Genomic DNA, 12102 nt, shown 5'->3' with positions numbered 1-12102 from the left:
TCTGATGCAAGCAGCTCCTAAGCCAACCTCTGGGGCCCTGAGGGACAGGGACTGACGGATGGCCTCCCAAGGGAGGGAGGAGCGGAGGACAGAGACCCAGGGACAGGGTTGAGCCTGGGGCGGGCTCAAGGCTCACTGCTGTTCTTTCTTTCAAGCAGGAGGGAGAATTCAAACCGATTAAAAGACGGTGCTAAGTTTCTGGAAACATACACACTTCACCCTTGAGACAGGCAGGAATTAACTATGAAATTGCTAGACATGTATCAGACCACAGTACTCTTCCTTTCTTGGATGAAAATTTAAAAAACAAAACAAAGCACTTCATGATTTTTACTCATGATTCATTAGATGTTTTGCTATGATATTCTGAATGGGTAAAAATTATGCCCGATATTTAAATAAAATATATTAAAGCTCATTCATAAAAGTTATTTATTTGTTTATGCTGTTACAGCCTCCTCTTTAAAGCACATCTTAATGACTTTCTTTGCTTATATACTACAGGCTAAAATGAAATGAATGAATCAAAATCTTACACTTATGCTTGTTACATCACAAAATGAGAAGAAAAATTAGTAAACATTCAGCATATCACTGTGGATGAATGTTAACACATTTTAGCTGAAATGTACGTATGATTTATGTCTACTTCACAATTTAAATTAGCTGCTTAATGATGCATGGCTACTATCTTCTCTTTATCCATATCCCAGTGCAATTTAATTTCAGGTGGAATCAGAAGCGTGCTTTCTTGTCTGCACGTCTTTGGGAAAATATGTCCTCAAAACTGAGGCTAAGGATGACAGGGAGTGCTGCACTTGACCCTGAAATCTCATGCCTCATTTTGCAGAAAGCTTGGTACCAGCTCCACCAAGGCGTGCTTTTGAAAGCTGGGTGAAGAGGCAGAGTCCCTGGACTCTAGGACACAGGAAGTGTCACCAAACAGGGCACACCAGCTGGTCCTGTGCTCACAGACGGAAGGGCTGGAGCAGCACTGGCCACCACAGGAACTACCTGCCTTCTCATCTCTCTCTCGTTAAATGCCCATGGTAAATGCAGAAGCAGCTGATGGATGCACATTCTGAATCTACAATTCTCATGGACCTCAACAGGAACAGAAATCGGAGCATTTGTGAAGCTGTGTGCTTTAGGGAATCCAGCAGTTCGGAGCTACTAAGAGATGGGCCTGTGTACCCAAGTTTAAGTTCTGTCCGCTGTAGATGAGACACGTGTGGACACCAGCCGCCGACCCCACAGCTGCAGGGGGCAGCCTCCTGCCGAGCAGCATGATCATCCAACAGGGCTGGGGCTGGTGGCTGCACTCCGGCTGCAATCAGGTGGGGTGGGAAGAAACATTTTGTTTTACGCTGAAGAGAAACACAGCTGTTCCTCCTCCGAAGTATGAGAATATCCTGCCCTGCCCCCCCCTTTTTTAAAGATTTTATTTATTTATTTGCCAGAGAGAGAGCATGGGAGAGAGAGAGCACAAGCAGGGGGAGCGGCAGGCAGAGGGGGAAGCAGGCTTCCCGCGGAGCAGGGAGCCCGACGTGGGGGACCATGACCTGAGCCGGAGGCAGACGCCCAACGACTGAGCCCCCCGGGCGCCCCTGTCCTGTCCTGTCTCGATTACCAAACCACCGGGCGTAATTTGTCAAGCAGAAATATGCCCAAACATCCCCCTTGGGCACTGCCCTTAACCCCTCCTTGGGCACCTTTCCATCAGAGCTATCAGAAGTGGCTGCAGAGACTCAGCTCCTTCTGGGGTGGAAGTCTGCTCATCACCTTTCAGGTAAAAGGAAGGAAGCTCAAATGGCTGGAATGTGTAGATGAAAAAGGACACGGATCATTTGCGAGCTAGAGAAGTATCCCCTGAGCGACCAGGAGAAGGCTGCACCCTCCGAACACCGTGGTCTGAATTTCTAGCACACAGGAGGATGTGGGGCTCACCCACAGCCGGGCTCTGCCGAACGGAGCCCACCACCCCTGGGGGCTTCCTGGGGCTGGAGCGTGGGAGGAGACGCGCTTGGAGACCTGGCCGGGGCCTATGGCAGACATGGCTCCTGCGGCCGTGGCAGCACACGCGGGGAGCCCCCAACCCACTTCTTCCACCTGGGGCAGCACCAGGGGACAGGGGTGTCCTCCCGAACACTGCTCCCGGCGGCTCCCGGATTCCGTCTGCCCCGGCCCCAGACCCGACAGGCCACAGGCTGGGAAGCAGTTTTACAAGTTCGGGAGGAGGGCCTGCTGTCTCCTTCCCTGACTCTGAGTCCACTCAGCCTGGCTGCTTCATCTCCACTCCGTCGAGCCAACCGGTCTGATTTCTGCCCGGCTTTAGGTACTGAAACCCACCTTTTCCATCCATTTCTCTTCTATGAGGGGTAATTTCCCTTAGTCAGAAGGAAGAAACAGGACTAATAACACCAGTGAGGCTAAAAGGTATGAAAGTACGCTGTGCTAGAAACCTCCTCCAAGTCTGGGCAAACTCGGTCACGCGGTCTGGCTCCTGTCTCACCCCATGTGGACGGTAAACCCGATGAAGGAGAAAGCTTGCTCCTTCCCTGTGTCCCCTCCACAGAAACAGGATCTGTGTGGGGCGCTTGGGTGGCTCAGACGTTAAGCGTCTGCCTTCGGCTCAGGTCATGATCCCAGGGTCCTGGGATCGAGCCCCACGTCAGGCTCCCTGCTCAGCGGGAAGCCTGCTTCTTCCTCTCCCACTCCCCCTGCTTGTGTTCCTTCTCTCACTGTGTCTTTCTCTGTCAAATAAATAAAATCTTTAAAAAAAAAAAAAAAGAAACAGGATCTGTGTATTAGGAAAAACAATACAAAAAGAAGCTGAGAAATGTGTTTTAATTCTGTCTTCTCAGTTCATGTGTTTATCTACTACTCATGTTAACCAAGTGAGATGCTAATGTAAGTTTCTGACAATTCTAGGCCATCATGATCTTTATTAGTAACCGGGCCTTTGTACTGTCTGGCGCTGTTACTCTTTTTTCTCCGACTCTGATTCTGTGTTTCCTGACAACCAGAACTTTCCTTTTTCACTCCGTGGTTACATCCCACAAATGCTGACCAGCCAATCTTACAAAGGATGGCAGTGATCTACAGCGTGTTCCTGACAAATTAAGAACAGAATACGGCAAACAGCCAACACCGTCTTCACTATGTGCTAGCCACTGTTCCCAGCAACCTGCACGTAAGACCTCGCTTGAGCTTCACGACACCCTAAAAAGAATCAGCTGTGCTGTCCTGGTAAGGATGCTGGGACACAGAGATGCTGGATCACTTGCCCAGGCCCCACATGACTAAGTGGAGGGCAGGACTTACCCGGAAGCCAGATGGTGGAGGCCGGGCCTTCAGTAACACCGCCTCTGCTGCCTCTCGGCAGAAGTCCTCCCGAAACTGTCTTACGCTCAACAGGAACATGGGATGGGTTCCAACAGATCTACAAGGTTCTCCACCAAGAAACGTTCGCTTCCCCTCAAGGCTGCTCGTGCCCTGGAAGGCTCTCTGTCCTCTGTGCTCTCCCTTCCCCAATCCTTATTTTTTGCTGACAGCTACCCCATGCTGTAGCCCAGAGTCTTCCAAATGATGGCTGGAACCCGCTGGGGGGCTGCAACCAGATTTTTAAGTAAATTAAATCAGGATAGAAACCAGGAGACAATGGCACGAAGTATTGTTGCAAGAATGTTCTGTCTTTTCTCTGTGTGTATTTGCAGTAGGTCATGACGTAAGATTGTTTACACGGCAGCACAGTCAAGAAGTCTGGAAAAACACCACCACCAGGTCTAATACCAAGCCTTACTGCTGTCCCCCAGCAGATGCCTGGGACAGGGTTGTCAGAGAGTGAACGGCTGTGCAGTGGGGATGTCCGGGGAAGCGTGTTTAGAAAACTGAGTGAGGTCATTCTGTAAGTCAGGGCTCACTGCTAGGCTACTCACTTGATTTTTCCAGACTGGACACATTAGGAAAACTGAGGATGCTTATTCTGTATGAAGCAAAGCAAAGCAAAATACATGCAAAGGCATAAATATGACCAGCACTGCCTTACCCCTTCGCCCAGGGTATACGTGAGGGTAGTACTCGTAATAGAGATCGGGCTGGTCCAGATTTCCAAAGGGCTCAAACTCCATCTCGGCATTCTGGAAAAGGCCCAGCTTCACCAGCAGTGCCAGCCTCACAAACCAAAGCTAAAACACAAAATACAATTGAAACATTAGAGTACCTACGAATGTCAAGTTCAGAAATTCCTACTTCCTATTAATTTGGTAGCAGAGCTTGATTTCCAGTATATTAAAACAAAGCCTACACTCGGTTTCTTAGCGCATTTGCCTAAATACACGTTTATAAAAATGACTCTCGAGCTTAAAAAAAACAATGTAAATGATTTTGTCTGATTTGGCTTAATCTGCCAATCCTTGTTGAGGAGAATGGAGAGCAGGGATGGCAGGGCTCGGTGTGGACAGAGCCACGTCTGGGGCGGGCACTGAAGGGTACGGAATCGCCACGGGAGGAGGCAGAGGGGAGGCACAGAGAGGAGAGTGTAATGTGGGTGAGCAGCCAGCTCTGAGGGACCAGAGGGCCCTCTGGGTGCAGAGGCAGAGAGGGGATCTGGAAAGGAAGACTAGAGTAAACTCATGTTGATGTTAAATTTGGGCTAAGAAAATCTATTTTTTGTTCTCACGTTCTTCTTAGTGGCATGAAAGGTCATGTCCCTTCCCTGTCCCCACATCATGACCAACCAAAGGGGCTGTACCTGTAAGGAGTCTGCCGTGTGGCTGGTGGGCAGCCCGCTCTTGCCGTAGCCTTGGCCGTGGGCCGTGAGAAGGCGCCCGCACAGGTCAACAGCTGCCCTCCAGTTTTTGCAGCTCTGTAAGACACAGCAGGACGCGTCACCGAAAGCACAGCCACTCCTACCCGCAGTGCCTGCCGCGCTGGGCCCAGCGCCAGCCCCTTCTGGTGAATGACGGCCAGGCCAGACAGCTGCTGGTACTGACGGCGCACTGGTTGACGGCTGTGTGTAACTGGGCAAGAAGGGCGCCAAGCAGGAGATGCAGCTTGAGACGAGCAAATCCAAAAAACATTAAAATTTAACAACTGACAGAACACAGGGAGGAGAATTCCTTTTTAAAATTTATTTTATTTCATTTAAATTCAATTAATTAACATGTAGTATACTACTAGTTTGAGGTAGAGGTCAATGATTCATCAGTTGTATACAAATACCCAGTGCTCATTCCATCAGCTCTTATTGGAAAGCTCCCCTACCCCCAAGATTGCTTTCCTTTTTCAGCCAAATAACTTTATTTTGTAATTTTCATAAATTTAAAATCAATAATTTAATTTTATGCTATGTGCCGGATGTATTTCTTTGTATCTGTAAGAGCTGCGTGTGACAATAAAATAAGTGGTTTTGCATGCTTCACATAATCCTGTTTTACCAACATGAAAACAGACAGCTGACCCGGACGCTGGCTGATCAAGCTGGACATGCTCTGTTTATCCTTTGCCCTGATGCAACAGACAGGAGGGCCACCGGGGAAACGCATGGGAAAACGTCCTCAGAGAGAAAGCTGCAGCCTTCTAAGAAGCGAGAAGTAGATGCTCGCTGCCCATCTCCTCACCACACCGGGCAGTAACACCCTCTGCACGCTGCAGATGCACCCGTTCACGTGTGTGGCCAACAAATGGCAGACCACGTCAGGCTCTTGGGGCAAAGTGGTGGATGAACACACATCCTTGCATGCACTCATCTCACAATCTAGCAAGGCAGGCAGATATGAAACAACGTATTTTCCCAAGATGAGTAAAATAATTTCGTGTGTGCTCACTGTGCTTTCTGAGCAAGAAACCATGGGAGCACATCACCTGGTGGCCAGACTTAACCTCAGGGAATGGAAAGCTACTGGAGCCCAGACATGAAGGAGGAACAGTGGGGTTAAGAAGGGCCCCCCCGCCAGGCCGAGGGGGAGCTGCCTGAGAGAATCCGGAGCTGCCTCAGAAGAACGGCATTCAATCAGGTGCCGGCACATGGCAGTGAGAGGGCAGGCGTGAGGGTAAGAATGGGATGTCAGCAAGGGAGGCCGCAGGCCACGAGAGATCCAGATTCCTTCTGAGGGGCTGGGGAGCCACAGAAGGGTTTTGGGCAAGGGAACGACATGGTCCTATTTAACAGATACTGGAGCACGCTGCCCACCTCTCTTAGGTACTAACTCAGGCACGCACTGCTCATGTTGGCACCCTGCACCTGCTAGGCGAATCCTAAGTTGGGGTGAGGACCCAGAGAGCATGGGCCTTGCTGCGGAGGGGCCTGTGAGCGGGGACCGATTCCCAGCTTCTCCTGACAGCAGCCCTGCAGGCCCCGCGAGGGGAATCCCTCGGGGCACGGGCCAAGGTAGGTGCTTTGACTTCTGGAGAATCATCCTAAGTGTGGCTATGTATATTCTTGAATTGCAAACGTGAAAAAGTAAGAGGAAAAGTTATTCTGCCAAGTTTGAACCAATTCTATGTATATGTCTAAGCAGATCCTGTATGCAGGGGCAATTAATTATTGTTTTCCCAACTGCCTATGTCACACATGCTGGCCTTCCCTGCTGGTGGCAGTAGATCTGAGCGGAGTGCTCAGGGTGGTCTTCCCAGGAAATGACTCCAGCTGAGGATGGGTAAGAGACCCAGTGAGGAGGGCAGGAGGGGAGCTCTGTTGGGCAAAGGCCTGGTTAGTGGGCCGCGGGGATGCAGTGAGGACAAGGGCCAGTAGGGGTGGGCAGTGCAGGTGTGGACAAGGGGCAGGGAAGGCCAGGCCAGCCTCTGCAGGCTTCCAAGAGGATGGGCAATGTGTCCTGCTCACATTCTAGAAACATCAGCCCCCCTCCCTGTGAGGAGGAAGCATGAACCCGAGGGGCTGAGCAGGTGTCAGCAAGCAGTCGTCCAGGCCTGGCACTGGTGGTCTTTGTGTGGTCCACAGGCTGGATTTGCCCAGCGCATGTCTGCACACAGTTCTGGAGCCCAGCCTCCTTCACACGTCTGTAGCTGGTTCTGTGGTCCACGAGGGAGGTGGGCAGTCACTGCAGAACTAAGCAGCTGCCCCGCGACTGAGTGGCCCCGAGCCCAATGAGCCACCCTAGGCCTGGCCAGCATCACTTCCAGGGAGACTGAGCCGCCCCAGACCTGGCCAGCACCACATCCGGGGAGACCGTGGACAACGTCCCATCAGTGGCTTATGACGGGCCCTCAACGAGAAAGGGTAAGAAACAGAAATGTCTACTGCAACTTGACAGGGTGTTTGATGTCAAATGCAATAATGATAAAAAGTGGACGTGTACATGTTTTTCATATGTTAATTTAGATTGAATTTTACAGAAGTTTCAGTGTGCTAAAGATTGAACAGTTAAAGGAAAGCACCCGTCCCTTCCATGCCAAGCTTGAAAAGCATGGTTGCAGGCCACCTGTATCTGTGGCGGGGGGAGGGTGCAGACACGGCAGAGGGACAAGGCCGGGTGACAATCTGATGTGGGGAGAGCAGGGGGAGCGAGGCTGCAGGATGGCTCTGAGAGTCTGACATGCAGCCGGGGGGCAGCAGCGGTGGTGCGGGTCTCGGAGACAGGGAAGGCTGGAAAGGGTCAGAGCTCGGAATCTGCAATTTGATTCCCCAAGGCTGAATTTGAGGGACCTTTGAGACATTCAAGAGGAAAAGAAAAAGCAGCTACTGCCGTGTGTGTGGGTCTGACATTTGGGAGAGAGGTGTGCCTGGGGCAATGTGGGGTACTCTGCATAAGGAGGGTGTGGGTCAGATGGGGGTCAGACCCTGAGGATGTACAACATGGGTGGCTGGGGAGGGGGAGGGCCGAGTGTGCGGGGGAGGGTGTGCAGAGGAGGGAGGGGACAGTGCTCAGGGCCGCCGAGGAGGCAGGCACAGGGACACCAGAATCATGGGCAGCTGAGAGCTGGTCTGATGGGGAGATGGGATGGGAAGTCAGATGGAATGAAACAGGTGGAAAATGAGGAGGGGAGCAGTGAGCCGGGTGACCCTGTGAGGTCTGAGTCACCGGGCTAATGGTGGTGGTGGTGAGCGGGGAGAGAACAGGTGCTTCTTCTGTGTCTGCTTTGAACCAAATGCTCCCGTGTGAGAGAAAGCAAGAGAAGGATCTCGTTGGAGAAATGCTGACTGCATGTTAGAAAGAAAGGATCATCAATAGCACAAGGTTCCAGGAGTCAGGGAAGGATTCTGGCATTGGGGGAGGGGGCTTCTGTCCAACGGCCTCCAGGTCTGCTCTAAGCTGGGGCGGGGGGCCACTCCTCCAACTCCAGCCAGGAGTGGGGGTCGGGGTGGGGGTTTGAAAGAAGCAAAGACAGTCTAAAAAGGTATTGGGAGCCAGAGAAGCCTAGAAGGTCCCTGGGAAGCAGGCGGTGGTGTTTAGTGTCATGATGAGCACTAAGCTTGGATGCGGGACTTCTGCAGCAGGCTCAGTGACCCGGCCAGGCCACCTGTGTGGACTCGATGTCACCGGGTGAGGGTAAAGGTTGGGAGAGAAGACAAGCAGGCAGACCCCCTTTAGCTACAACTGCCCATGTGACCCCTGTGACTTACCCAGGCCTCAGTCACGCCCTTGTGACGTCAGCTGGCCACCCTGAAGGTGGAAATGAGGGTACACTCTGTGGGGAAGCTGGAGCCACTCCCCCCCTCATGACCTCTTCCCCTAGTCAGCAGTCCGTGCTCACACCTGTTCCACCTGTCCATCCTGCTCTCCTCCAGCTAGGAAGGGCTGCAAAGATGACCACCCTATGACCTGGCTCAGACCCGAGCTTCGCGACACCTCTCCTGCCCACGGGGAGCCCTCCTCCTCTTAATTTTCTGGCACACACATTCCTGGGGGGCTACAGCCCCCCAAGGGGATGGAATTTGGTTCTTGGATAACAATGATTAATGGCCCTCCAAAGATTAACCCTACCCAACAAAATCTTATTCCTTAGTATTTTACTTCATCTGGGGCTGAGGGAGGTGAGCAATTAGGAAACAAGGTGGAAAAATGCTTCTCAGGGGACTGACGATGAGGAAAGGGTTAAGAAACACTCTGAGGTACAGTCTGTCTCATCCGTTCTACACGGGCATCAAGGACAACCTGCTGTTCCACATTAATGTTAACTGTGGCGGGGTCCTGTCTCCCTCTGGGTGAGCTCCAGGGGCCATGGCCTTGTCGAGGGCATGCTTTTTAACTTCTAAAAGCACTTCTTCAGCATTGTACCTACCATGTACATGTGTTCAAAAAATGGTGAAATAGTAAATTCACAGAACTACAAAAAAGTCATAAAAAAACCCAACACTAATAACGAAAGAGATGGAAATGATAACTGTGATCACTATTAGTGACTGATTTTTATTAGCCAAAAAAAAAATAGCAGCAAATGCAATTGTTAGCCTAAGAAATGATAGAGAATAATTTTTAAAGAAGATATAAGTCAGGGCCTACAAGGAGACACTAAAGCAAGGGTGTCTGCATACTGCTGGTAAATGTACACAGGTGTAGCCCTTCTGAAAAATAATATGTTAGTAGCCTCACAGCTGCCCATAGTCTGACCTGCTGACTGTTCTCTCAGCATATTCGTGCTAAAGAAATAACCACATATGTAGAAAAGACTTCTGTACAAGGTGGCCCATCCCAAGGTTATTTATAATAGTATCAGATTATGCAATAAAAATATTTGTAAATCGGACACTTAGTATCAGCAGTGCTTAAGATATGTTAAAAAGATACAAAATCATAAACAGGTATAATATGAAGTTTTGTCTAGTATATGTACAAATACATATGTAAGTATTCATATTCACATGCAGACATCCTATATACACACAGAGACACTAAAATGTTAACAGATGGTGGTTATACAATTTTTCTGAATTAAGAACAATGCTATTTGTAAAAGGAGGGAAGAGGGGTTTGTGAATGACAGGACAGGCCGCACCAAGGGGCATGACGCACTTGCAGACGAGGCCACCATGTCGTGGCCATCTAGAAATGGATGGTGTGTCCATCTACCTCCATCCCACACAAAGGGGACACCCATATGCCATCGATAACCGTGAAAAGCGCTTCATGCAGGAACCAAATTAATGCTTGTTGAAATATTTTTTTAAAAAAATCAAGTCTGTCAGTATAAGTTATGAAGTATGGCTGCTAAAGCATGAGGAAAGAGGTTCTGTCCTGGGTTGGGGGGGGTTTAGCTGTAGTAGAAGGAGCTGCTTGACACGGTACCACCCCCAGTGAGCTCCAGTGTGATCTCTTTGACAGACCTCAAAGACACCCAGAATCTGTGTGCGTGCAAAAATATATAAATGAGAAAATCTGATTATGGATATTTATATATTTTTGAAACATTTATTACAGTAAAGACTCCTATCTTATTTTATGTCTATTATGTACAGATACCCACCACTAATAAAACATTTAAATGTGTACTAAAACTATTTGCAAGTACTCTGTGAATTTGAAGTGCTCCATAAATGATAAAAAATAATAAAATGTATCGTATAAAAAGCCTCAGCTCTTGCTATGATTTCATATATTAAGATATGTTTTCTATATCCCAAACTGGATCACAACTATTAAAAATGAAGCCCAAACCTATCATCTTAATTATTCATTTTTCAGTAAATGGAAATCTTTTAAAAAGTGGCTCCTTTCCTAACTGTGAAGAGGAAGCAGAATGTTTATGTTCCTCTTATCGCTTCTCCCCACATGATTCTCCCACAGGTAAGTGAGTACGGAAGGTGGACGTGGACAGATGCCACTCCTGAGCGGCTCAGTACTGGGCTAGCCCACCTTCTGATGAAAACTGATGGTCTATAAACGACATGAAACATTTCAACAACCTTACACTAACCTGACAGCCAATTGTCCAGGAGTCAGAATGACCTAATTCCTCAAGACGATTTAACAGCATAGGGCAGGGGATGTGGGATGCGGGCGCCTCCCTGCCCTTCTTGGCACCTGTTTGAGAACAAGGAGTCTGGGAGACAGGAAAGGGCCAGAAGGGACCCAGAACCTATGCTATAGGCTCACTGGGGTTCGGGACCAGCGGTGACTCAGCATGACTCCTTTAAAGACTAAGTTAGATTTGGATTATCTTCTGGTTTTAGAGTCATACATGATAGTCTAAGATTTTCCTCATATCACAATTTAAAAAGAAAAAAAAAGGGGGGGAAGAACACAAAGAAGTTGTTAGACAAGTTTACCATTTACCATTCACATTTCCCAAGTAATTTTTTTTCCCTGATAAGAGAATACAAAGTATTTCTCTGTGTATATTCAAGTTTACTTTGATATTTCAAAAAGATTTCCAGGGGCACCTGAGTGGCTCAGCTGGCTGAGCGTGTGCCTTCGGCTCAGGTCGTGATCTCAGGGTCCTGGGATTGAGCCCCGCCGTCGGGCTCCCTGCTCCCCACCCCCTCCCACCCCTGCTCCTGCTTCCCACCCCCTCAAATAAATAATTTTTTTAAAGATTTTATTTATTTATTTGACAGAGAGAGAGACAGTGAGAGAGGGAACACAAGCAGGGGGAGGGGGAGAGGGAGAAGCAGGCTTCGCACGGAGCAGGGAGCCCGATATGGGGCTCGATCCCAGGACCCCGGGATCATGACCTGAGCTGAAGGCAGACGCTTAACGACTGAGCCACCCAGGCGCCTCAAATAAATAAATAATCTTAAAAAAACAAAACCAAAACAAAAATATTTCCAGACAGGAATATTTTTGTTCACACCAAGTCGGGTCAACAAAGCCCGTAACTACCTTACCCACCAGGAGCCTGGCAGCAATGGGAGGCCCCTGATGGCTCCCAGAGGTTCCTGAAGAGTTTGGAGAGGGGCTATCTGCACAGGTGTGGGCAAGGCCAGGACGACCTCGAAGGGATGGAGACACATCTAGGGCTAAGGAACAGAGGGCCACCCAGGCAGGAGGTGACTGGTCTGAAGGAGAGCTGAGGCCACAGGAGGATATGCCCCGCCTGGAGGGAGCTCTCCCTGCTCATTCTTCCCTGGAGAGCAGGGGAGCAGGGCAGGGAGGGCGGGCAGGGGAGCAGGGCAGGGAGGGAGGGAGGGCAGGGGAGCAGGGC

At 49.7% G+C, this 12102-nt stretch overlaps 2 protein-coding genes across 3 annotated transcripts in view; one reads left to right on the top strand and one right to left on the bottom strand.

Moving 5' to 3' along the window:
* ADI1 (acireductone dioxygenase 1) overlaps window positions 1-12102 on the top strand; it is a 149614-nt gene that overhangs the window by 91775 nt on the left and 45737 nt on the right. The gene's annotated exons all lie outside the window — the stretch shown is intronic.
* The window catches only part of TRAPPC12 (trafficking protein particle complex subunit 12), a 95767-nt gene that overhangs the window by 53447 nt on the left and 30218 nt on the right, over window positions 1-12102 (bottom strand). For both annotated transcript variants that reach the window (XM_025867690.2, XM_073896943.1), the window contains 2 exons: window positions 4754-4867; window positions 4049-4187 (listed from right to left, as the gene is read on the bottom strand). In XM_025867690.2, coding sequence (XP_025723475.1) covers window positions 4049-4187; window positions 4754-4867 — 253 coding nt within the window. The remainder of the gene's footprint in view (window positions 1-4048; window positions 4188-4753; window positions 4868-12102) is intronic.

The sequence above is a fragment of the Callorhinus ursinus genome, unplaced genomic scaffold (genome assembly GCF_003265705.2).
Source record: "Callorhinus ursinus isolate GAN/ISIS: 27379988/994484 unplaced genomic scaffold, GSC_fseal_2.0 scaffold10, whole genome shotgun sequence".
NCBI classification, from domain to species: domain Eukaryota; kingdom Metazoa; phylum Chordata; class Mammalia; order Carnivora; family Otariidae; genus Callorhinus; species Callorhinus ursinus.
This window is presented reverse-complemented; position numbering and strand designations above follow the sequence as displayed.